Source organism: Gopherus evgoodei, chromosome 5 (assembly GCF_007399415.2).
Source record: "Gopherus evgoodei ecotype Sinaloan lineage chromosome 5, rGopEvg1_v1.p, whole genome shotgun sequence".
Classification (NCBI taxonomy): domain Eukaryota; kingdom Metazoa; phylum Chordata; order Testudines; family Testudinidae; genus Gopherus; species Gopherus evgoodei.
This window is the reverse complement of record NC_044326.1, coordinates 90858388-90885248: the sequence shown is the minus strand read 5'-3', so window position 1 is coordinate 90885248 and position 26861 is coordinate 90858388. Positions and strand designations below refer to the sequence as shown.

General features: G+C 41.4%; 1 protein-coding gene across 1 annotated transcript in view; it reads right to left on the bottom strand.

The window, feature by feature from the left end:
- Nucleotides 1-26861, bottom strand: part of RNF150 (ring finger protein 150) — a 211921-nt gene that overhangs the window by 25955 nt on the left and 159105 nt on the right. Inside the window, exon 6 of the mRNA XM_030564284.1 lies at nucleotides 17809-18019. Within this exon, the coding sequence (XP_030420144.1) occupies nucleotides 17809-18019 (211 nt within the window). The remainder of the gene's footprint in view (nucleotides 1-17808; nucleotides 18020-26861) is intronic.

The window sequence follows — 26861 nt, the reverse complement described above, 5'->3', positions numbered from 1 at the left end:
GGTAGCAACTAAAATCATCCACTGTTTATACCCAGTTTAGAAAAAAAATTAACTTATGTCGTCCATCCCTCTGCCAGTGCAGACTGACAGCTGGATGTCAACTAAAAGCTACAATAGCTTGTTCACAAAAAAGAAAGGGGAAGAAAAGGAGTTTTGGCATTCTAGAGATGATCAACCAACCACATCTCTCTTCTGCCTTGATGTCATTCACAATCTTTCACACCATGCAATAATTTCTACATTCCAGCTCGTTTATATAGATGTTGAACAGAAGATATCCCAAATCTGAACACACTAGTAACCCACTTGAGTATTTAAAGTTTTAACCACCCATATCCTGCCTGCCAACCAACTTTTAATAATGATACCTGTAGTTGTTCTAGCACTGAAACTTATGTTCTTGGGTTTGCTCCTCACTAAAGGTGAAGTTTACCCCTCTGTTAATGGCCTACTTAAGGCCTGTATCCTCTTTTGAGGTCATAAGTGGGACGCAAGTGGTGCACAGGCTTTGCATCGGCCTTCTGCACAGGGTGAATTTCATTGAAAGGTTCTTCTTTGTTGGTGTCCTTTCAGTTTTGAATACCTCTCTTACCAAGACATGTCGATTAGATAGAGTTACTCAAACTCACTTTAGGGTTTCTGTTTTGCTTTGTATGAGGGATGGCGACAGGGGAATGCAGTAGATTAAGCTGCGGCCAACACACAGACTAACAAGTTAGACCAGGGGTCCCCAATGCGGTGCCCGTGGGTGCCATGGCGCCCACAGGGGCATCTAAATGCGCCCGCATCCTGTCCGGCGGTCGAGCATCTGCCGAAATGCCGCCAAAATTCAGTAGCATTTTGGTGGCGACACCTCTGGATGACGCTGCTTGCCACCGACAAGAGACGACATTTCAGCGGATGCTCGGCTGCTGCCACGGTCCTTTGTCTGTCACCCGCGGACCACTGGTTGCGGACCACTGGTTTAGACATTATACTGGCAGTTATGGTCTATTAATGAATCTGTTACATGCAGAACTGATGAGTAGGAAGGGTAAAAGTAAATCAACACAGCCACCAGCACCCTTTCTTCTTAAGTATGAACATTTACTAGAGAATTCTGTAAATACTGTACAGTACATGTAACCAAGATTAAAGAGCACACAGCATCACACAAAATCCCAGGTCAAAGGACATTTAGCAATCCTGAGCAGCTATAAAGTTTAGGTTTTGCAGGCCACAGGAGTAAAACACTTAATCCACGTGGCAAAGAGCTGTTTTTATTAGGACCATGCTTCCTTTCATTAGGCCAGAAAAAGAGGCTGTATCAAAACCAGTTTTGGACAAAATAAAGCACATTAATTGTCCTCTGGGTGTTCTTTAGGAAGCTTTTACTGTCTAGATAAAAGAATGTGGAAATATTTCTTGATTTAAGCAAAACACTGAGTTAACTTTATATAGGAAAAACAGGCAATTCTAAAAATAATTATGTCCAGATGCAACTGTAAATAGAATAAGAGTTAGACATGAGTAGAATGATGTCTAATTGGATCAGAATTCTTCAAGATTTTACCATCTCTTGCAGCAGTGCTAATGTCAGTGGACAAAATTCTAACAAATGAGAGTGTGTGCACATACATGCATGACTATTAAATCGCAGCCTAGAAAAGTACCTCCTTTAAATCAAGCTCTTTCTCCCATGTCTTGTCCAAATAAAAATTTTAAAATCATTTAAGGTATCTCTCTTTTTAAATAGGACATGTTCCTTAATAATGCTGAAATGATGAAATCAAACTTATTGAACTATTAAAAAAAAACAGCCTTTGCCTTCTAGACCACGTCTCTTGGAGTTAAAAGTTTATCTAAAGGAGTGCTTGTAAAAGAAAAATAAAGCAAGCCCTTCTGTTGTTTGTTCTGAAATTGAGGTAACGAGCATTTCAAATAAAAGATTTTTCAAATGATTCAACTTTACCTTAAAGTTAAGTTTTTAAAAGTTGAAACAAATCTATTAAGTCATTTAACTTGGCCTGATCCGATGAAATGTTAGGCCAGGTTCTTTATTTTACCATCTTTAAAACAAGTGATTTTTTTTTGTTGCACTTCTTTAATGAGCTTCTTTCACTTTCTTTCACCTCTACTAACATAAATAATACAATGAAAGAAGCAAAAAATTCTACTTGCCTGCTCTAAAGGTGCTAAGGAGATGTGAGAATTACAAACCGAAGGGAGGACAAAAAGCAGCAGGGCTAGTGCAGGGGAGATAATTTGGTCACTGATCCAAACCCAGCCCAGCCCAGTCCAGTAGTGATGGAAAGCTGTTACTACTTGACAACTGTTTGGAAGCCTACTTAAAATAAGTGTACCATCTCAGTCCAGTCCCAAGTGGACAAGCTTTCACTTAACAAAAACATCCATTGTACTTGGCACTAATTAGTATCCTGGTTGGAAGACTCCTTAGAAAGGCCACGGGTTGAGGCACTGATGGATTGCTGTGCCTGTGCGAACCTCTGTGAAGTCAAAGGGGCTCTATACAGGTGCAGCACTCCGCTTGTGTGCACTTAGGGTTGGAATTTACCCTGTGCAGAAGACCAGCAAAAGGCCTATGCATGATTTGTCTCTTCAAAATAGGGGGTTAGTGGGACTGAAGTGGTGCATAGGCCTTGTGCATAAAGGCAAAGCACAGCCATAATGAACAAGGAGATTTTACTAACTTTTGACTCTCAGAGGTGGCCAGCTCAAGATCAGCTTTATGGCTAATTGACCAGGCAGAATGGGGAAGCCTATGTTATTTCTGTTCTATTGAGAGAGGATTTCAGTTTGCAGGGTTTTTTGTTTTTGTTTTGTTTTTATAAGCAGTATAACAAAAACAAACAAAACCAAACCACTGGAAAGGTGAACAAATCCTTCAGAAATGTGAAGGGGATATTCCTAGAAAACTAGATCATGTCGTCACCAAAGGTATGCCATTAACTTGCTGCTATGCTACACACAAACCTAACAGAAGCAGACATATTAAGTCTACTGAAGTGTTATTATCCAATTTACACCAAGACAAACTAATTTTTGAACACTTTATTTGAACTGAAAAGCTTTTGCCTCTACTCCATTCATTTCAATACATCTTTAGTTATGGAAAAGTTTTTTTTTTCCAGATTTTTAAAGAAATACCCTCTGTTCCCAATTTATCTTTACAGTTTTAAAAGTCATTTTTAGGTTCTGAACCTCCACACACGTTCTTTGGCAAGAAAGAACGAAGGCGACTTGTTATCCTACCCACAGAAGGGAAGCTGAGATAGCTTTGTTATTTTATCTTTCAACGATCTGACAACCAGGAAAGTTACCTGTGAAACCTCTAAATAAATTCAAGTACCTTTGCATCAATAATTTAAAATCTGTGTTAGTATTTCCATCATTAATACTGCTATAAAAATAGCGTAGCCATTTTTAAGATATAAAATTAAAAAAATAAAAACTCTTAAAAATATTTTAGTGAGCTCCAATGACCTAAAAAAAGGCTCTGCTTTTAAACTGAAAGTTTCCATCTGGCAAAAGAATGCATTTGGGGATCCGAAAAAATTAAAAAGTTAAAATAAGGCCTAATTATTTAATTTAGAAATAATATGAACCTTCTGAATCAGAATAAACATCCTTTAAATGCACAGAATTCCACTGGGAAGGCAGACTTACGTGCAAGCATTAGTCCGATCCTTATTAATGAGACATAACCTGAAGTGTTTATTTGCCACATCTATTTAGCATGACAGAGAAAGAAAGAATTCCTTCAAACAAACCCAAATGCGTCCAGCTAGTGGGTGGAAAGTACAGTAATTAGTAGTATTCCAGGCTGACCAGTCCAAAAGATGATCTCTCCATCCTAGCTTTTCCTGGCACCTTTTCCTTTAAAATGTGTTCTCAGAATGGAAAAGGCTATCAACCTCTGAACAGCTGGGAGAGCAAGCATCAGAAATTCCAGAGTAGGTTTTGTTTAGGGTCTTGTTTTCTAAAAACTCTTATTATAAGAATATTGCAGCCCTAATGGTTGCTGGCTTTTCACATACTAGAAAGACATTTTTAAAGGTATCACTAATATTCTGGAAGGAACTTACATATTTAGGACCTTGAGTGTCTCTTTAAGCAGACTTGACATAATGTTTAGCAAACATAGTGCCTAAGCAAATGCCTCAACCTTGTTAAAAATACCATGCATGTTGGACAAAATGCACCTCAAGTACTGCCTTGCATGACTGATATGTTACTTTGAAAGTGTCATGTTCTAGTGGAATATTCAAAACATACTGTCTCATTTTACAACTGCATCAGGAGAAATTTTTAATTTTTGTTATTTTTTAAAGCAACTTAGCATTATCTCAAGAACAAAAATGCAATCTAAGAAATCTATTATAAAAGCATGTTCATCATCTGATATGCTGTCCTCTTCACAAGCAGGCTTCAGGACATTTTGGTACACAACTGCTGACTTTTATTTTTGCCGGTGGATGCTTTTGAAGAAGTTTGTGTGTTTGGGGAGGGGCTCTGCCAGTTTTGGGGTAAGGCTATTTTCAGCATATTTATACACTTCTTTCATAGTCTAGTTATTGAATGTGTCTATCATTGATATCTTAATTTAACGAGGAAAGTACATAAGTAATCATTATTAAATTACATAATTACATTATCATGAATTATAGTATATTAAAATCATTGCACTCACCTATATGTTGTCTTTACTAACGGCCCAGTTTAAAGACATTATGTCTCATTGTAGCTTTCTGGATGAAACTGTCAGCAACACAGTAGCTCATAGGTGCTCAATAACGGGTTTACAATGGCATCAGTGGCGCCAGGCCTACATGCAGAAGGGGCCCCAGTGTCTGGTCTGGGCCTCCCCGCCCACTACCCACCAGTGCTCTGCCCCCACTTGGCCTCTTCCCCCAGAAGCCACGCCCACCGCTTGCTCCTCTCTGCCCTTATCCCTTCTCCTCCTGCTTGCTCCCCACCCCTGTGTGAGCAGAAGGTAGAGATTTGAGGATGGGGGGAGGCTGAGTGGAGGGCAGAGCCTTGGGGCAGAGCAGCAGGCAAGGCCTCGGGGGGAGAGGCTGAGCGGGGGCAGGAAGAAGCAAGGGGCAGGACCACGGTCTGGGTGCCAGGGCCCACAAAAAGATTAATCCAGAGCACCCCCTATTTTTTTCAGTGGGTGCTTGAGCTCCAGAGCACCTATGGAGTCAGCACCTATGTTTTGGTCTCTTGTTCTGCATCTTTTCCATACATTTTCTCTGCTTGCAGCACTTTTCTTTGTTGTCATGCAGCACCATGCAAATCAGAATGTGGCAAATATCAGAAAAACATTTCCACTGCACAGATTTCCAGATATGTTTCTGTACATGGTACAAATGTCATAACATAGGGTCTAATTATTGTCACAATAGAGCATATCCTCTTGCTCCCTCTCCAAAGAGAAGTGCCTTAGATAGATTAATCTAAGTGAAAATGAAGAGAATGTCAAATAAGCCTGTTGGCGCTATTAAAAATGATAAAGCCTAAAGTTGTGCGTCTTTCTGGGCACTCTGAAGGTTGACTGTGTTTCACGCTCAGGTGTGGAATAAGGCAATCCAGAGCCCTGAGCACAACATACTACAGGGCCCCCTGTGGCCCTATCACTGTGCTATGGTGGTGACAGGAGTGTCCCTGGCCTCCCTAATTGATAAATAGCATGGGGTTCCCTTTTTCTGTATCCAGGAGTGACAGGAGATGCCATTCTTCCCTTTACAGAGACTTGGTTGCAGCAGAGTATTTTGTCCCCCCCTATCCTCCGAGTACTTATCCCAGCAGCTGGAGTGTGCCTGGGTGGCTGGAGTGTTGGCCTGCTGCACTCTTCTCCCTTTGCCACACACAGAGTCCTCCATTGCATGGCGCAGTCTCCCGTCACAGAGCTATAGTTTCAGGCTGGCTGCAAGTTCAAGCAGACGGCACTGCATCGATCTACCTCACACTGAGAAAACTAGTTCAGTTAAAATAAGAACTGACAAAAACCCTCAACCAAAACTTGAAGTCAACCATTTTGAGATTCCTAAAACATGTGTTACATTGGGGCGGTAGGGGGTGAAGGGTGGGAGAAGGTCTCTCTGCATGTCCTGATTTTGGCTGGAACACAAAGTGCCACGATAACTAGGGGAAAGCTGTTTTAACAGTAAGCTGCAAAATAAAATATGATCTTGTGATAAGCAGGTATTACCATAAAAAAATAGACATGACCACTTTTTTGCTGATCAGGCTGAAACCGGTAAGTATTGAAAATTTTACAAGAAAACCTGAATTAATGAGCTCAAAGTAATCTGAAAAAAGCTTCTGTTAAGCACATTGTGACAGGTATGATGAATGCAGGCCTATCTGGAGAGTACTGTCTTTAGCATTATGAAATTTTATCTGTATGTTAGAGCCAGGCCTTGAAAGCATGAAAACTTCAAAAACCATTATACGAAGATGAGACAGATGATACGATCCCATGGAATAGTCATAGGCATTTGTATGAATATATGTATGTTCCTCGCTCACAAAGCACGCGGGAAAACTTCCTGTGGAATCTGAATTTACTAGGGTATGCTTAATGCAAAATCCCAAGGCTGGCTACGCAGCTATCCAGTCCTTTGAGCCTTGGGCCCCATTGGTGGTGGAGGGGGCAGGAGAAAGGGGACAGTGATTGGCTTTTATCTGTTTTCAGGAGGCTGGGAGACAAAGTCTATTGAGGATAAAGGCTGACTTTAAACACTTTCTGGGGGCTTGTTTTTGATTCAACAAATGGATATGATCTTTTGTCCAAAGGGGGACCCCACTATGTTGAAAGGACTGAAACTTGTCAGGGTCCCGATAAGGCTGATGGACAACTTCCGGTTTAGTAGATGTTTAGACCTTTATGTGTTTTCTCTGTATGTTTTTGTTCTTAAATAAAGAAACTCTGCTTTGAAAGAGCTGAGTGATTCCTGGTAAATCACTGTCCTTGTCGAGAAACTAAAGAGCAGGGTGCTGAATGTTTGTCAGACCTGCTCAGGGAGAATCACAAGGAGACTGCAGTGTAAAACCCCTTTTCAGAAGGGAGTGGATGAGGGTCTCTGCCCAGAGAGATGACAGTTAAGGTAGATCTACACTGCAATTAAATGCCCACAGCTGGCCCATGTCAACTGACATGGGCTCAGACTACAGGGCTGTTTAATTGCAGTGTAGCTAAATCCACTGAGATTTTGCCCAGATTTGTTGTTCATGAGGCATTATTCATCTTTTTTAGACTGGTTACTAACCTAGGAATGCTGAGAGAAATCTCTCATTTTTGAAACAATGCAGCTAGCAAAAATTCCTGTAAACTGAATAAAACAGAATATGTTGTTGTAACATGTATTTGTCATAGTGGGTTGAAGAGTATCTTGCTTTATAATAGTCCTATAACTTAGACTCATAGACTTTAAGGTCAGAAGGAACCATTATGATCATCTAGTCTGATCCTCCTGCACAACGCAGGCCACAGAATCTCACTCATCCACTTCAATAACAAACCCCTGACCTATGTCTGAGTTATTGAAGTCCTCAGATTGTGGTTTGAAGACATCAAGCTGCAGAGAACCCTCCAGCAGGCGACCCATGCCCCACGCTGCAGAGGAAGGCAAAAACCCTTCAGGGCCTCTGCCAATCTGCCCTGGAGGAAAATTCCTTCCCGACCCCAAATATGGCAATCAGTTAAACCCTGAGCATGTGGGAAAGAAAAGAGAGAATATTCAGTTCACCTACACTGGTCCTATATCTTGTCCTCATGAACTAGGTATACCACATCCACCGCTTCTCCCTTATCCACAAGACTCGTTATCCTGTGTTGTTTGCCTATATTCGTCCTTTGTAATCTGACCTAGTTTCCATTTTTTATATGACTCCTTTTTATTTTGTAGGTCATGCAAGATCTCATGGTTAAGCCAAGGTGGTCTTTTGCCACATTTTCTATCTTTCCTACCCATTGGAATAGCTTGCTTTTGGGCCCTTAATAGCGTCCCTTTGAAAAACTGCCAACTCTCCTCAGTTGTTTTTCCCCTCAGTCTTGATTCCCATGGGACCTTACGTATCAGCTCTCTGAGCTTACCAAAATCCGCTGCCCTGAAATCCATTGTCTCTATTTTGCTGTACTCCCTTCTACCCTTCCTTAGAATTGCAAACTCTATGATTTCATGATCACTTTCACCCAGGCTTCCTTCTACTTTCAAATTCTCAACGAGTTCCTCCCTATTTGTTAAAATCAAGTCTAGAACAGCTTCCCCTCTAGTAGCTTTTTCAACCTTCTGAAATAAAAAAAGATGTCTGCAATGCAGTCCAGGATCTTATTGGATAGTCTGTGCCCCACAGTGTTATTTTCCCAACATATCTCTGGATAGTTCAAGTCCCCCACCACCACCAAATCTTGGGCTTTGGATGATTTTGTTAGTTGTTTAAAAAAAGCCTCATCCACCTGGTTAGGTGGCCTGTAGTAGACTCCTAGCACGACATCACCCTTGTTTTTTACCCCTTTTATTCTGAAAAGAAAAAAAAAATTTAAAAGAAGAAAATGTCATTATGAAATCACAAATGTTGGCAGAGGGTCAAGGGCAGATGTAGCAACCACCTACTTTAACTCACTTTTTGGAAACTGATGATTTCACACTGGTGGTATTCCTGTAAGAAAATCATCGGCCTTTCAGACCAGCAGTGCTATGTTGGTACTGGTGCAAGTCTTAGGGCTTGTTGATGGCATACAATTAGTGCTCATCAACTTGAGTGTAAATTATAGTCTGGACTAGCGTATCACGCACAAAGTTACTGCATGCACCCCGCTGCCACATACTAACAGTTTCTTCGCATGCGTTATCTTAACACTGTCTGAAACAAGACTACATCAATGACACAAAGGAACTTTTAGCATGTAGAAAGGGGTCCGCCACATCAGATACTGCATGGCACATTGCTGTGGACCAGAATTTACACCTCACCTGTTGTGCACTAATGCACTGTGTAGACAAGCCCTTAAAACAACTAATCCCAGACCTCAGACCACTGTAATTTTCAGTACCTGCTAATTGTCTTGTTTTGCATCACTCTTGAGTTTTAACAGGGCATTAACACACATCGTATCTAAGGCACTTGGGACCCAATCCTCTCACACTTTTTCAGAAAGTAGATCCCATGAGTAATCCATCTCCAAGATACAAGTTTGGTGTTTCAATGCTTTCACCATTAGCTTGTGCAGTTGTCACATGCTTTTCTCCCCTCACATTACTCCTCAGAACAAACTACTAACCACACAGAAGAATGGCCAAGTGATTACAAGACACCAGTAGATAAGATTCTTGTAATATATTCTTTTTCAGCAGCCAGTTAAGGGTGTATCTTCCACATAGACATTTAAAAATACACAGCTCAAAATCATTACAGAGTTTTTATTTTAGTAAAGTAACTACCCAACTAGTGTGAAAGTGTCCTGACAATCTACATCTTTGGAGCTTAGCCCCAAAACAACAAAACCCAGGACAAGAAATGTACTGCCATACCTATCTGAAAGACTTCACAATTGAACTCTGGGTGAAATTGGTCAGCTGAAACATTTTTGGTGAAAAATGCTGATTTGGTGACACTAAAACATTGTGAGAATTTGTGCTGGTTTCACCAAATTGTTCTGTGTAAAACAAACAAAAAACCCCCCCAGAAGTTGGAATGTTTCATTTTGACATTTTCAAAATCGAATGCTTCAAGTTTTTGGTTTGAAATAAAGGAAATTTCTCAATGAAAAGTTAATTCTATCAAAACCCTTTAAAATGGTTGAATTTGAATGCAATGTTTTGTTGAGAAGGAACTGTTTTGTTTGACTTGTAGCAAATTTTCTTCTACTTTTTTGGAATTGCCAATGAACCAGAAAACACATTATTCACATAGCTCAGCTTCAGGTCCACATAAAATCTGTGGACCTCCCAGGTTACCCAGCTGTCTTCAGTTCTGAAGTGGTTACTCTAACTCAGGACCCTCTCTCTTTCTGGAGCTGCCTTGGGAGTTTCCAGAGTTGGGGCAAGGAGGAGTTGAATTTAGTGGGCCCTTTGCAGCATGCCAATCATTCTCTTAAACAGGTGGAGTCAGTACATATGTCCCTTTGGGGCTTGTAAAGCTTGAAGGCCAGAGCTATTTATAGGCTTGACCAAGAAATAAAATATGAACAGTGCATGAAGTCTGAAAATGCACACGCATTAACTGTTACCAAAAATAGCAAACACTATGTGAACTGGAAAATGTCCATATGATCATGGATGAAACAAAAGTTCATGAATGCTTTATTTTTCTCCAAATGCCAAATTTCTAATGAACACGTATACATACACACACACACACACACACACACACACTCGCTGCTCTTTTTGTAAGAGAACTACAGTTTCTTTGGAAGGAGCTGATTTTGGGCACTCTATGTAAAGCCAGGGATAACTGCAGTTTCTATGCTTGTGGAAATGCAGGTATTTTATGCTCAGAGGAAGAAATTGCTCCAAAGGGGGTAAGGAGGGGCGGAGAGATGGCCTTGAACGCTGTCTGCACTAACTCAGGGAGCTAGCAGTCTCCAGAAAGGGAAGCATGCCGCACCATTCAAAGGGACATGGGGAGTGTACACTGTGCTCACCAAGGCAAAACCCTCCTATAGCTCATTTGGGGGCAGTTCATCTCAGCATCACCCGTTATTTGAGGCTGTGGCTAAATGCCACAATCTAACCCCTGCTGTACCATTTACATTTGCATGGAATTGCTCCTGCTCTATGGTACTATGACATTTCCAGATATGATAGCACTTATTGCAGAATAGCCCACTAACAAAAAACAATGCAGTGTGACCATTACTACAGGTGAGGGAATGGAAAAAGAGATTTGACACTTTGCAGACCTTACGATTAACAGGGTCACTGATTCTTGAAACAGAAAATCCATAGCTGAACTGAATATAAAACTAAAGAAATTCTCTCTCTCTCTCTCTGTGTCTAATCTTAAAATGCGATATCAGCTGATACATGCAGGGATTGAAAAAGGATACTCAAAGATTTAGCATACAAATCCTATTAACAACACCTAACAAACATTTTCTTGAAGACTGAGGCCCCACTGTGCTGGGTGTTGTAATGAGATTGGTTGAGCATATCTCCTGGTCCTTTACTTAGGGCTCTGAGCTACTATGCAAAAAATCTGATCTTGATTTTTAATAAGGGGGTGGTAAAGGTAGATTCTACAATGAGTTCCATCTAGCTCTTCATGGCCAGGAAAGTTACTAAGGGCCTTGAGGAAGAAATTCTCTATTCAGAAGAGGAGGAAAATGTCCCCTGACCACATTCACAAAAATAAAGTAATAGCACTGGTAAAACTGCATGGATGAAATCTTGGCCCCAATGAAGTCAATAGGAGTTTTGCCATTAACGTCAATGGATACAGGATTTCATCCCATATATGCAGCAACTCTGAAAATCTTTCTCCAGGCCCACTTTGGGAGGGTCCCTGCCTCTGGATCCTGTCAGGAAATAAAGAAACCTCCTGCCTCTGGATCCTGTCAGGAAATAAAGAAACCTCCAATCAGTAACAGAAAGAAAAACCAACAGCACTGTGGGATAAGCACAACAATCCACAGAAGCTACAACAGTGGCAGCAAGTGCAGGGTTTGGATGCAGTGTACTCTGTACACACAGCCTGGCTGCAGGGCTGGCTTTAGGCCGATTCGCCCGATTCCTGGGAATCGGGCCCCGCGCCTAAGAGAGCCCTGCGCTTTAGGTGCTTTTTAAATTTTTTTTACTTACCCTGGCTGCGATCTGCTCCGGGGTTTTTCATGGCCCTGCTCCCCTGACCAAAGCACCGGCGGGAGCTCGGGCCCAAGCGCCGCAAGCCCCGCGGCCCCGGCTGGAGCTCGGGCCCGAGCGCCGCAAGCCCCGCGGCCCCGGCTGGAGCTCGGGCCCGAGCGCCGCAAGCCCCGCGGACCCGCTCTCCTGGCTGGAGCTCAGGCCTGAGCACCGCAAGCCCTGCGCCCCCAGCTGGAGCTCTGGGCCCTTTAAATAGCCCCCAGAGCCCTGGGGTAGCAGGGGGCTCTGGGGGCTATTTAAAGGGCTAGGGCTCCAGCTGCCTCTGCCACCCCGGTCCTTTAAATAGCCGCCGGAGCCCCGCCGCCCCCATGCATTCCCCAGGGCTCCCACGACTATTTAAAAGGTTTGGGGCGGGGTAGAAACAGGGGAGCCCCGGGCCCTTTAAATAGCCCACAGAGCCCTGGGATAGCGGGGGGCTTGGGGGCTTTTTTAAAGGGCCGGGGCTCCAGCTGCCTCTGCTGCACCCCCTGCCCTGCCCGCACCAGCCCCGCCCCCCCCCCCGCCCACAGCCAGCCCCTACTAAACCCCCTGCCCTGTCTCCAGCCAACCCCTGCCACACACCCCTGCCCGCACCAGCCCTGCACTGCCCGCCCTGCCCTGTCTCCAGCCAACCCCTGCTGCACCTCCCTGCCTGAAGCCAGCCAGTCCCATACTCCTGTCTCCAGCCTTGCCAACCCCTGCTGCACCCCCCTGTGGCCCTGCCTGAAGCCAGCCCGCCCCACACTCCCCTGTCTCCAGCCAGCCCCACACCCCTTGCCCTGCCTGCAGCCAGACCCTACCTCCAGTCAGCCCCTGCCTCGAACCAGCCCCATGTCCACTGCTGCCCTGCAGTTCCCTGGCCAGTAACCTGCACACCTGCTTCAATGAGGGGGGCAGGAAGCAGTGGGGACCCACACATAAGCACACCCCCAGGGAGTGGCGGGGACCCACACATGTGAAACGGCAGTCATTAATAACCAATCAACAGCATATATGATGCAATGTACATAATATACAATTTTATTATTTATATAGTTATGGAAAGTAAATAATATATGGAAGAAATGGAAGGCTTTTTTTTTCTTTTTTTTCTTTTTAAGTCATCCCTGCCAGGGCCCCGCCAAAAGTCTTCGAATTGGGTCCCGCACTTCCTAAAGCGAGCCCTGCCTGGCTGCAGCTTGCACAGCTTCAATCATAAGAAGAAACCATGCAAATCCCCAGTGCAGACTCGACCCAGGAGCATTCTTTTGTCATTAACAGAAGTGGGAGGGGGAGAGAATCGAATACCTTTGCAAAGATTCCTAGCAGCAGCCAGAGCCATAATTTGTAAAATCACAGACAAACCAAGCTCACGTTGGGGTTGGATGGGGGAAAGTGGGGGAAAGCTCTATGGTTCTGGGTCTTTGACCACACTGAAACTATTAAATACAATTAGTGAAAACAATTCTGACATAATTCTTGTTGTTTAAAGCCATATCTATAATACAGCTATAACCAAGTCAGTTAAACCGTGGTTGCCCTCTGACCCCTTATAACTTGGTTTAAGTTGTAGTGTGTATTGGCTATAACTGTCCCCCCACAACTGGGTTAACACTGTATTCTGTTTGAGAACTCTAGGGCTTAATTTCAGAGGGGCAGAACACTTGCAGCTCCCACTGAAGTCAATTGGAGTTGTGAGTTCTCACCACTTTGAAACTCAGGCTCCTAACTTCCAAACGAACACGAAGGGGTTAGTTTACTAACAGCCCTTTGCAAAATGAACAACAGGGTCCCGTTGCTGAATACTTTTGTGAATCAGACCATATGGACGTGTTCTTGAGATGATGTAAGCTTGAGCATCCAACCATGCCAAAAAATGTTCAAGCATTAAATGTAATCTTGAAAAGAACAAAGTCTAATAATCATTTATAACTAACAAATAATATTGCTGCCCAAGCATTATTAACTGAAAAACCAAGCACTAAATCAGAATACCATGGATGAGACTGTGTACTAAGTGCAGGACATACACATTCAGCCCAGGGCACTGAAGCTGGCTAAGGTGGCTTTAAGTTTCCAGTATGCCTTTCTTATCACATTATTCTATCCCACATCGAGCACACGAGTGTTACTTTTCTGTTCGTATGTCCAACAACGTTCATGTACATGCTTCACTCATGTATACACAAAATTTCCAGTTGTCTGTTATTTTTGCCTACAAGTGGCATTTGCAGACTGAGGGTATGTCTATACTACGGGATTATTCCGATTTTACATAAACCGGTTTTGTAAAACAGATTGTATAAAGTCGAGTGCACGTGACCACACTAAGCACATTAATTCGGTGGTGTGTGTCCATGGTCCGAGGCTAGCGTTGATTTCTGGAGCGTTGCACTGTGAGTAGCTATCCTGTAGCTATCCCATAGTTCCCGCAGTCTCCCCTGCCCACTGGAATTCTGGGTTGAGACCCCAATGCATGATGGTGCAAAAACAGTGTCGCGGGTGATTCTGGGTAAATGTCATCACTCATTCCTTCCTCCGGGAAAGCAACGGCAGACAATCATTTCGCGCCCTTTTTCCCTGGCTTGCCCTGGCATACGCCATAGCACGGCAACCATGGAGTCCGTTCAGCGTTTTTTTTTTTTTTACTGTCACCGTATGTCTACTGGATGTTGCTAATAGAGGCGGTACTGCAGCACTACACAGCAGCATTCATTTGCCTTTGCAACATAGCAGAGACGGTTATCAGTTGTTCTGTACCGTCTGCCATGCCATTGTAAATTGGCAATGAGATGACGGTTATCAGTCGTTCTGTACCGTCTGCTGCTGTCATGGGTGCCCCTGGCTGAGGTCGGTTGGGTGCGCAAAGACAAAAATGGGAATGACTCCCTGAGTCAATCCCTCCTTTATGGTATCCAAAAATAGAGTCAGTCCTGCCTAGAATATGGTGCAAGTGTGCTAGAGAACCAGTGTACCAGAGAACCAGAGAGCACAGCCACTCCGTGTCAGATCCCGCAGAAATGATGAGCTACATGCTATTCTAGGGGGGTGCCCCTGCAACAACCCCACCTGTTGCTTCCCTGCTCACCCAACCCTCCTGGGCTACCGTTGCAGTGTCCCCCCATTTGTGTGATGAAGTAATAAAGAATGCAGGAATAAGACATACTGAATTGTTAGTGAGAGAAAATGAGGGGGAGGCAGCCTCCAGCTGCTATGATAGTCCAGGCAGGACATTAAAGGGTGCGGGGGAGAGGAGCCCAGCATCCTGCTGCTATGATAGCCCTGGCAGTACAGAATCTTTTCTTTACACATGAAAGGGAGGGGGCTGATGGAGCTCAGCCCCCAGTTGCTATGATGAAGACGGTTACCAGCCGTTCTGTACCATTGACTGGGAATGACCAGGAGTCATTCCTATTTTTACCCAGGCGCCCCCGGCCGACCTCACCTGAGGCCAGCCAGGAGCACTCACAGGCTGATGATGATGACGGATAGCAGTCATATTGTACCGTCTGCCACCAGGGAGGGGAGGGGAGAGGATACTGCTCTTCACTGCCGCAGCATCGCGTCTACCAGCAGCATGCAGTAGACATAGGGTGACACTGAAAAAAGTCAAGAAACAATTTTTTTCCCCTCTTCTTTCACGGGAGGGAGGAAGGGGGGTAAATTAACGAGCTATACCCTGAACCACCCCGGACAATGTGTTTGACCCTACAGGCATTGGGAGCTCAGCCAAGAATGCAGATACTTTTTGGAGACTGCTGGGGACTGTGGGAGAGCTGGAGTCCTCAGTACCCCCTCCCTCCCTCCATGAGCATCCATTTGATTCTTTGGCTTTCCATTACGCTTGTCACGCAGCACTGTGCTGTGGATTCTGTATCATAGCCTGGAGATTTTTTTTCAAATGCTTTGGCATTTCGTCTTCTGTAACGGAGCTCTGATAAAACAGATTTGTCTCCTTATACAGCGATCAGATCCAGTATCTCCCGTACGGTCCATGCTGGAGCTCTTTTTAGATTTGAGACTGCATTGCCACCCGTGCTGATCAGAGCTCCACGCTGGGCAAACAGGAAATGAAATTCAAAATTTCGCGAGTCTTTTCCTGTATACCTGTCTACCTGGCCAGTGCATCCGAGTTTAGATTGCTGTCCAGAGTGGTCACAATGGTGTACTGTGGGATACCGCCCAGAGGCCAATACTGTCGATTTGCGGCCACACTAAGCCTAATCCGATATGGTAATACCAATATCAGCGCTACTCCTCTCGTCAGGGAGGAGTACAGAAACCGGTTTAAAGAGACCTTTATATCGATATAAAGGGTCTCTTGTGTGGACGGTTACAGCATTAAATTGATTTAACGCTGCTAAAATCGGTTTAAATGCGTAGTTTAGACCAGGCCTGAGACAGCCCTCATTTTGGAGAGCTGACAAATCACTTTCTTAAACTGTCAGAGCAAGATTTTGAACACAAAATGTTACTTTTAGTGACAGGGTAGGGATGACATTTTGGGATTGTCAGCATGAACAGTGTCCATTGAAGTAGTAAAAAAAGGACCAACAATCCTTTTGAAAAACTAAGAATAGTTTTCAAGAAATAAAAAGTAAAGCTTCCAGTGATGTAAAGATGACAATGAAAAAATCACAAAAGTAATCAAAATATACTTTTTTTTCTTGATTTCAAGGAAGTGTCCTACAGTAGCTTTACCTTTTATTTTATAAAAATATACATCAAGGAACAACATATGTAGGCCATATTTATCGGATGGGGACTCTCTTCTGAGAAGCAATGACTCAGAAAAAGATTTGGGAGTTTTGGTGGATAATCAGATGAACATGAAGTCCCAGTGTGATGTTATGGCCAAAAGAGCTTATGCATCCAAGGATCACGTTAACAGGGGAACCTTGAGTAGGAGTAGAGAGATTATTTTAGCTCTGTTCTTTGCACAAGTGTGACTGTTGCTGCATAATTAAAAAAGAATATTGAAAAATTGAAGAGGATTCAGAGAAGAGCCATGAGAATGATTAAAGGATTAGAAAACATGGATTAAAAAATAGTGAGACACATGGAGCACAATGTATTTAGCTAAACAAAGGGAAAACTAGGGAATAACTTAGTTGCAGTCTGCATGCACCTACATGGGGAATAAATATTAAAAATGGGCTCTCCAGTCTAACAGAGAAAAGTATAATATATTTAAAAGGCTGGAAGGTGAAGCTAGACAAAGTCAGAATGGAAATAAGGCATAGATTTTATAACAGTGAGACAATTAACCATCGGAACAATTTACCAAGGGTTGTGGTGAATTCTCCATCTCTGGCAATTTTAGGATCAAGATTGGATGCTTTTCTAAAAAAATGTCCTCTAGCAATTATTTTGGGGAAGTTCTCTGGACTGTTTTATATAGGAGGTTAGACTAGATGATCAAAATGGTCTCTTTTGGCCTTGGAATCTGTGAATCTATTTTATATTATTGAAGCAAGAGTGAAACTCTGCATGTATAACAATAAATAGTACACCAAAGAAAGGCAGACCAGGGGATAAGGACTAGCCAAACTCGGCAGACAAGGGCATCCAACAAATGAATTTAACAAAAGGAGCTGGGTTATAGGTGGAGATTATCAAGGCAGGCCTTGGTAAAAGGATTCACTGTCAAACAACATGTGAAGATGTCTATAACGTTAGTCTACTTTGTGTTAACAGAAAGGGCCTTTCTACTTATTCAAGATTATTCTTCCATATATTTCATTTTGCTATTCTATCAGATTAAATCCATTCATTTGCATGCTGGGTTCAGAGTATCTGTGATACAGTAATACCCCATGATAATTCAAAGGTGCCATTTTAAGCCATGTTACTTATCCTCTAGATTTCAGTGAAATTTAAAGTAGTAAAAACAATGTTCCAAGCCCCACACATCTATACATTTCTCTGTGATTCAGGTTTCTGCATACCACTTTCAGGGCAAACTCTGCCAGAAGGAGAAACTTACTACTTGTTGTGAAGTTACCCTCTCCAACCTGGGGAAGAGGATCTGCATCCTGGATGACTTGTAGTACTCCCACAGTCCGGACAGGAGGATCCAGAGCTACAGAGCTTTCATTCACAGTTATATCACTAGCTCCTGTAATCTGATTAGTTGGTGGTCCTCCTATGGAAGCTTCAAAATCTGGAGGTATATCATCTATGCAATCCGCATTTGGCTAATGGAAACAAAAAGAAAAGTCTTTGAGCTTTTATTCTACAGAGAAAATATTAAGGACTATAATTACAAGAAAGAAGCTGGGTAAAATTTTCAAAATCTCTTAAATGATTTAGGGGACTAAGTACCATTCACCTTCATTGAGACATTGACTGCTAAGTGCCTAAATCACTTAAAAATGGGACTCAGACTTCTGAAAATTTTAGCCACCTTACTTTAGGAGCTAACTCTGCCTTCAAATATTTGTTTGGCTCCTAGTGCTCTAGTTGGAATTATGCATATACAACATATATGAGCAGAAATGGACCTCGTAACTTTAAACATAAGCAAAAAAGCCTTAGTGTTTTTATTTTCATATTACATAACATAAGAACAGCCATATTGGGTCTGACCAAAGGTCCATCTAGCCCAGTATCCTGTCTACTGACAGTGGCCAATGCCAGGTGCCCCAGAGGGAATGAACAGAACAGGTAATCATCAAGTGATCCATCCCGTCGCCCATTCCCAGCTTCTGACAAACAGAGGCTAGGAACACCATCCCTGTCCATCCTTGCTAATGTCCATAGATGGACCTATCCTCCATGAATTTATCTAGTTCTTTTTTGAACCCTGTTATAATTTTGGCCTTCACAATATCCTCTGTCAAGGAGTTCACAGGCTTACTATGCATTGTGTGAAAAAATACTCGTTTGTTTTAAATCTGTTGCCTATTAATTTCATTTGGTGACCCCTAGTTCCTGTGTTATGAGAAAGAGTAAACAACACTTCCTTATTTACTTTCTCCATAAGCCATGATTTTATAAACCTCTATCATTTCTTCCCTTAGTTGTCTCTTTTCCAAGATGAAAAGTTCCGGTTGTCTTAATCTCTCCTCATATGGCAACTGTTCCATAATCTTAATTTTTGTTGCCTTTTTCTGAACCTTTTCCAATTCCTACACACCTTTTTTGAGATGGGGTGACCACATCTGCATGCAGTATTCAAGGTGTGCACGTACTATGGATGTATACAGAGGTAATATGGTATATTCTGTTTTATTATGTATCCCTTTCTTAATGGTTCCCAACATTCTGTTCGCTTTTTTGACTGCCACTGCACACTGAGCGGATGTTTTCATTCTCTGAAAACAATGACTCCAAGATCGCTTTCTTGAGTGGTAACAGCAAATTTAGACCCTATCATTTTATATGTATAGTTGGGATTATGTTTTCCAATGTGCATCACTTTGCATTTATCAACACTGAATTTCATCTGCCATTTTATTGCCCAGTCACCCAGTTTTGAGAGATCCTTTTGTAGTTCTTCACAGTCTGCCTGGGACTTAACTATCTTGAGCAGTTCTGTATCATCTGCAAATTTGCCACCTCGCTATTTTCCCCTTTTTCAGATCATTTATGAATATGTTCAATAGGACTGGTCCCAGAACAGACCCCTCGGGGACACCACTATTTACCTCTTTCCATTCTGAAAACTGACTATTTATTCCTACCCTTTGTTTCCTATCTTTTAATCAGTCTTAAAGGAAATAACCGCTCTAGATTTTCTTCCTGAATTTATACATAAGTGGTTCTAGTTAAATTATTTTTTTTCCTTTCACCCATTCCTTTAGGGCCCCATCCTGCAATCACTTACTATTATGTCTTGTGCTTATTACTGATGCCTCACTGATTTAAATGGAACTACAATAAATAGTGCAATACTGGGCCCTTAAATGGTAATATCCAATAAATACATAGTTTGTTTGCTTTCTACATACCTCGATCCTCTTAATCGTATTTGTAGGAATACTATGTTGCAGTATGCAGAGGAAATGTTTATTATGAAAAAGTCTTGCCCAGAAAAATGATGTTTGCTTCCTCACAGAAAAACAAAATGTTTGGGGGAGTGTGTCATGGAGTAAATGAGCACATATATTGATATGATCTGCCTGAAGTAGGCACACTGCTGAGTCAGATTATGAACATAAACACAGGCACTAACTGCAAGGGATTTTGTACCTTTTAAGACTTAAAATATACATATTATAGAGCTGATATCAGAGACTTAAGTGAAGGCGGGGAACTGATAAGAACTGCATGTGTACATTTGTATGAGGGTTGGAAAAGGGGTGTATATAGCTATCGCTAAGAGAAGGAAAAATGTTTTCAATATTAAAAGACTTACATTTTGCCTATACTGTACTTCATTTCTTATAGCTGAAAATAATGAGAAAAAATAAAGAATTCATTGTAATGGGAATTTCAGGAGTCTTCCCCGTATTGTGGTCCCAGAGAAACCAAATGAATTTAAAAACAAAAACAAAGGCAAAATGACTGTTTAGCTCAGAATTAAAACTCACGCCTATAAATGCACATACTCAGTAAATTCAGGGCTACTGGAAAAGTGATTCAGATGCATTTAAAGCAGATGGTCACAGAGCTTGTGTGTTTTGGTGCCAAGATCTCTGTTAATATCCTCTAGACAGCAACTCACTGGTCAAGCTGAGATGACCAAATTGCAGTAGAATTTACTGATCTTTCAAGTATTTCTGTATTGGTTTATTTCCTGAATGTCAGAATGACTGTCAGACTGATTATTTCTGGAGAGTTCCCCTCTGAACACTAATGGCAACTGTGTGAGTAAATTCCCTTGGCTGTACATGAGAATGCAGACTTCCCTAAGCCTTTCAGCAAAGTGTCAGGCCTGCTCTCTCCATAGCAGGGAGAGGTTGAGCTTGCACAGCCACTTCAGAAATAACGCCTTAAGGTTAGGCCATAAACTTCCTTGTTTTTATTAAATTCAAAGATTAGGGTATTGTGTGCAAGGTGTTCAACAGCACTTATAAGCATAAAGGGGCATATTCAGATAGAACTGCAGTTACACAAATATCCTGTTAGCCCTAAAAAAGTTAGCACATTATAGGGCAGATTTTCAAATGTATTTAGGTGCCTAATCTGCTTAGGCACTTTTGAAAATTCCATTAGCTGAGCATCTGCATCTATAGTTGCCTAAATACTTTTGAAAATCTGATTCAGAGGCCCTGATCTAGCAAAGCATTTAAACATTGTTAACTTCAAGTATCTGAGTAGTCCCACTGAAGAAAATGAGACAGCTCATGTTTTTAAAAGCTAAACCTGTGTCCCAGTGCTTGACTCAATCAGTCCTGTTTCACCCTTTCCTGTGAATTTCCTGTCTTTTGTTGTTTCATGCCAGCATAATGGACTTAAAAAAAGTGCAGATTTTAACAAACTCAGAGAGCTGATAGGTAAGGTCCCATGATAAAAAAATCTAAGGGAAAAAAGTTCATGAAAGCTGGCAGTTTCTCAAAACGACACTATTAAAAGCACAGCAACAAGCTACCCCGAAGCAAAAGAAAAGTAAGAGTAGCAATAAAAAGCCAACATGGCTCAATAAAGAGTTCTTTCATGGCCTGAAATAAATAAAAAAAAGCAACCTACAAAAAGTGGAAACATGGATAAATTGCTAAGAATGAATAGCAAAGAACAGCATGAGCACATAGGGACAAAATCAGAAAGGCTGAGGCCCAAAATGTGTTACTTCTAGTAAGGGATATAAAAGGCAAGAAAAATGTCTATAAATACATTAGGAAAAAGAAAAAGATGGAGTGTATAGGTCTACTACTTAGTGGGAAGGAGAGCTAATAAAAGATGACATCAAGCAGGCTGGAGCGTTTAATGCCTATTTTGCTTCAGTCTTCACTAAAAAGATTGTGAACAGATGCTTTACACAATTAATATTAATTAGGGGAAAAGAACACAAGCCAGAATAGGGAAAGAGCAGGCTAATGAATATTTAGATAAGTTAGATATATTCAAGCCAGCAGGGCCTGACGAAATTCACTCTTAAGGTACTTAAGAGCTAGCCGCAGCAATCTCAGAACCATTAACAATTATCTTTGAGAACTCATGGAGGATGGGTGAAGTCCGAGAGGACTGGAGAAGGGCAAAACACAGAACCTATCTTTAAAAAGAGGAACAAAAAGAACCCAGGGAATTATAGACCAGTCAGCTGAACTTTGATACCTGCAAAGGTACTGGAACAATCAATCAATCTGTATTGCCCAATTAATGGATAACAACACAGATTTGTCAAGAACAAGGGGGAAACAGTAAATGTGATACAACATGATTTTAGTAAGGTTTTTCATAAAGTCCCACGTGACATTCTCATAAGCAAACCAGGGAAAAATGGTCTAGATGAAATTTTTATAAGGTGGGTGCATAACTGGCTGAAAGATCGTACTCAAGAGCAGTTATCAATAGTTTGCTCTCAAACTGGGAAGATGTATCTAGTGTGGTTCCACAGGATATGTCCTGGATCCAGAATTATTCAACATTTTCCATTAGGGATTTTTATAATGGAGTGGAGACTAGGCTTACAAAATCTGTAGATGATGCTATGGTGGGAGGGTTTGCAAGCTTTTTGGAGGGTAGGATAATAATTCAAAATAATGTAACAAATTGGAGAATTGGTCTGATATCAACAAGATGAAATTCAATAGAGACAAATGTAAAGTTCTTCAGTTAGAAGAAAAAGTCATATGTACAAATACAAAATGGGGAATAACTGGCAAGGCTGTTGTACTGTACGGCTGAGGAAGATCTGGAGGTTGTAGTGGATCACAAATTGAACATAAGCCAACAATGTGAAACAGTTGCAAAATAAAATAAAATAAAATAAAAATAAATAAGAGCGCTAATATTCTGGGACATATTAACAGGTTTCATATATATAACAGGAGGTAATTGTCCAGCTTGGCACTAGTGAGGCCTCAGCTGGAGTATTGTGTACAGTTTTGGGCACCACGTTTTAGAAAAATGTGGACAAACTGGAGACAGTCCAGAGGAGACTACAGTAATGAACACCTAACCTACGAGGAAAGGTTAAAAAATGGGGCATTTTAGTCTTGAGAAAAGACGACTTTGAAGACTGTCAGGACCCCTCTAATATGTTAAAGGCTGTTATAACGAAGATGGTGATCAATTGCTCTCCATGTCCACTGAAGAAAGGGCAAGAAGGAATTGGCAAAATTTGCAGCAAAAAAGATTTAGGTTAGATATTAGGAAAAGCTTCCTAACTATAAGGATAATTAAGTATTGGAATAGGCTTCTAAGGGAGGTTGTGAAATTTGTGTTAGTGGAAGTTTTTAAAAACAGGTTAGACAAACACCTGCCAAGCATGGTCTAGGCATACTTGGTTCTGCCTCAGTGGAGAGGGCTGGACTAGATCACTTCTCAAGGCTCTTTCCAGCTCTACATTTTTATGATTCTATGTTACAAACTTAGTATTATTTTAAAATGGTTCATAATAAAAGAACATGTTCATTTAAACAATCCTCAGATGATTTTGTGTTCACAGACTAAAGTATAGAATGTAGTCAGACAATAAAAAACCCAAACCAGTTTGGGGGCTTTAGAGCTGGGGAAGAGACTAAATAATAGTTGGCATGAAGACATAGTGCATCTGCAAGCATAAAACATTCTAAGCAACTTTGAGCAAAGAAAAGGATTTATCCTGCAAAGACATGAGTATTCATGTGTGTAAAGCCATGCATGTGTTTACTTACAGGACGGGGGACAACAAACATCAACATTTTTTTCCATTAGATTTCTTTTCAAACAGTTGTTGGAAGCCTTTGAAAGTTCATTTTAAAATCAAATTTGGTTTTGAGGCTTATACAATAATCTTATAACCACTATAACTAAGCAAATGTTTAAATGTCCCTGCCCCAGTTATCCATTCGCTCTTCTTGTCCCTTTTGTTTGCAGTTTTTGTTAGAATGAGCTTTCATGACCAATTTTTAAACCTTTAAAAATAGGAGATAATGGAAAGCCCGATGAAATATTAACTAAAGTGGCACAAATGTCATGGTTCAATGTAATTGATCCCTTTTTACATGCAGGTTTAATATCATTTCATTTGGAAAAAACTGAACAGTAGACTTTCATCCTAATGATATCAAATATTGCTTTTTTAAAAATTACTATTTATACCTTTTATTGTCAGAGTGACACAAATATATTTTGATAAATTTTGTTATTTACCCAGTATATTAGTTTCTCTAGTTCTCTGTATATATGTGCTTTTAGGGCCTGATTCTAAAAATGGGAGTCTTTCCACTCACTTGAGTGGCCTTTCCATCAGGTTCTTAATGAAAGGCTCCACCTCAACCAATCTAGTAAAAAAAGTGCAGTTGTTTGCATGTTCAGACCTCGTTTTTAGAGAAGGAGTAAGAACTGAAGGGAGATTATTTTACTTGATATGATCATTCCAACAATGAAGCAGCTCTCTGAAATTGAAAGAAAAAAAGTTTTCCCTTTAGACACCAAGACCAGAAGAAGCTAAGCTTTGTGGGCTCAATTCACCATTAGTGTGCCAGTGGAAGGACTGAGGCCAGACATTTGCTTCTGTAAATGGCGGCAGAATTCATTAAGGGTGGAATGCCTCCAGGGGCCAGGCTGCCTCAACAGATAGGATACACATCTTAATGGGAGCTTCTGGGCACCCATCACTTTTGAAAGTCAGGCTACTTATTTACATATCTAAATAGGCTTTAGTTCTAGGCAGCCATTTTAAAAAATCTTGACTATGAAGTAAACTCCGAAGAAATTGCCAAATTGGCATGCATTGACTTGAAAATTTAGATCTAGTTCTTTTAGAACAATATCAACTACAAACTATTATACATTCCTCTTAAAATGGAAATGTAATGCCACATTCATACTCACACAATCCAACTTTTTTAATGTACACCACTAAGGTAAGCATACAGCTGGCATGAAGACATTCTATGTTATAAATGGAGCCAGTAGCACTGTCTAAGCGCCAAGGTTTCCTGACACTTTCCATTATAAGACTGTTTTCAGTTGCTTATAACTTTGCCAAACTGCAACCATTTGAGCTGAAGTTTTCCAAAATGGGTGTTTGCCTCAGACTGTTTGTTTATTTATTTATTTATTTATTTAATTTAAAAGGAGTGGTGGGGGTAGTTTCAGTTACAACGGTTCAGCAAGAATTGAGAATGAGGTTAGGGAGGGAAAATATGTTTTGCCCATGTTAACAAAATTCGTACAACTGTTTCATTGAGAAGCTGTAGTGGCTTTATGCTTTGGAGCAGGACTTGAAATTGGGAAGGAGGGTGACCTTTGTGTCACAGATTGTGCTTTTTCCAGTCGCTGTGAAATTCCGCTCAAATTTTGCCAAGTTTGAGCCTCTGAAAATATTAGTTCACACATGCTCAGTAGAGACCTGTTAAGAGTTTGGCAGCTACGTACTCTGAAGATTCCATCAGTATCAAGTGTGCTCTAGCTCAGCGGACACAGGAGCTGAGCAGCACTTTCCTGCAATTGTTCGCCCTGGCAGCTAAGGTCTGCTGCGGCACAGGAAGCCATAACAGAGGAGGGAGACTGTCTCTCCTGTGCTCTTTTTATGCTCCTCGTGCTGGAGTACAGGCAGCAAGGAGGAATCATCCTGACTTGAATGCAAAGGTGTGAGAAGCAGTGGGAGGGGAGGAGAAGTTGGGAAGGGGTTATAGGATTATGGGGGACAGGGACAGGAATTTATAGGGAAAGGGGATAAAGGGGCTGGATCTTGGGAGGCAGGAAGTTAGGAATAAGGGAACAGAGGGGACAGAGACAGGCTAAAGGCAAAAGAGCACACTCCCCTTCAGAACCTGGAACTGAATGCAGGAGTTCTGAGTGGTTTCTTTGCTGTCAGCAATAGCTGTGAAACCCACTGGGAAAGTGTGTGTCTCATCCCCTTCTAATTGCTGGCTTGCATGCAGCATAACAGCCTACTACTGCCACAAGTTACTTGGAGATTTGCGGTAGGGGTGGATCTTAAGGTCCTAACCCTGCTGATGACCCACGTGGAGGTCAGTGGAAAAAATAGTATGTGATGATGGATTTAAACACAGTATTGTAATGTATACTAGGGGTCTGAATGAAGGTTGAACATGCAGCCTTAACACTGACATTTCCTAATTTCTAAGTGTTTGACTTTGCAACTTTAACAATCTTTCATTGCAGTTTTTTCCATATGTAACACACACACACTCTCTCACTCACAAAGCCTAATTATAATATATCATTAGAATTATATTATTTGCTTCCTTTTGGCTTTATAATTGTATTAAGTTAATGGACATACCTGCATGATTATTTTATTATTGTGCTATTTCCTAGAATAATAATTTCAGCACTTGTATTGGCCTCTTTCTTCATTTCAGTAATTTGTTTGGATTATATGTCCTCATGTCATTTCACTGCTGCTCTTGGGGGTAACTACATTAGCTGTCCTCATTTGTACATCGGTTGGCTTTTGTCTCATTTCTCTTGTGTAGCGCTCAGGTATGTAATGTTGGAATGCTGCTGCCTCAGCTTGGGCATAGTGTATTTACAGCAGCTGTTGGCATACCAACTACCACTGGTTCAGTGTTGAACTTGACAGTCAGGAGATACTTTTTCACATAGCATAAACCTTGAATAATTTCTTGGTGGATAAGACACTGAACTGTGAGATACTTGTAATTTAGGGAAATTCATTGCTGGCAGAACATGTACTAAGTATATTTGACAATACAATCCAAAGAGTTAACTGGCAAGTTTTGGCAGGTTTCTAAACAGATCTGAATTTACCAAGTGACAAACAATCTAGCATTTTCTTATACTGTAATCACACGAAGCTCATATGTTTAATCATTTGGGGAAAATGTTATGTTTCATAATTAGAATTATGAGCGCAAGGCCTGCTGACATGCAAGGATGCTTTAAGAGAGAGGACGGAACCCGACAGAAAAGGCAATGACTTTTGCCATCAGAATCAGCGGCAAACTGCCTTAGAAT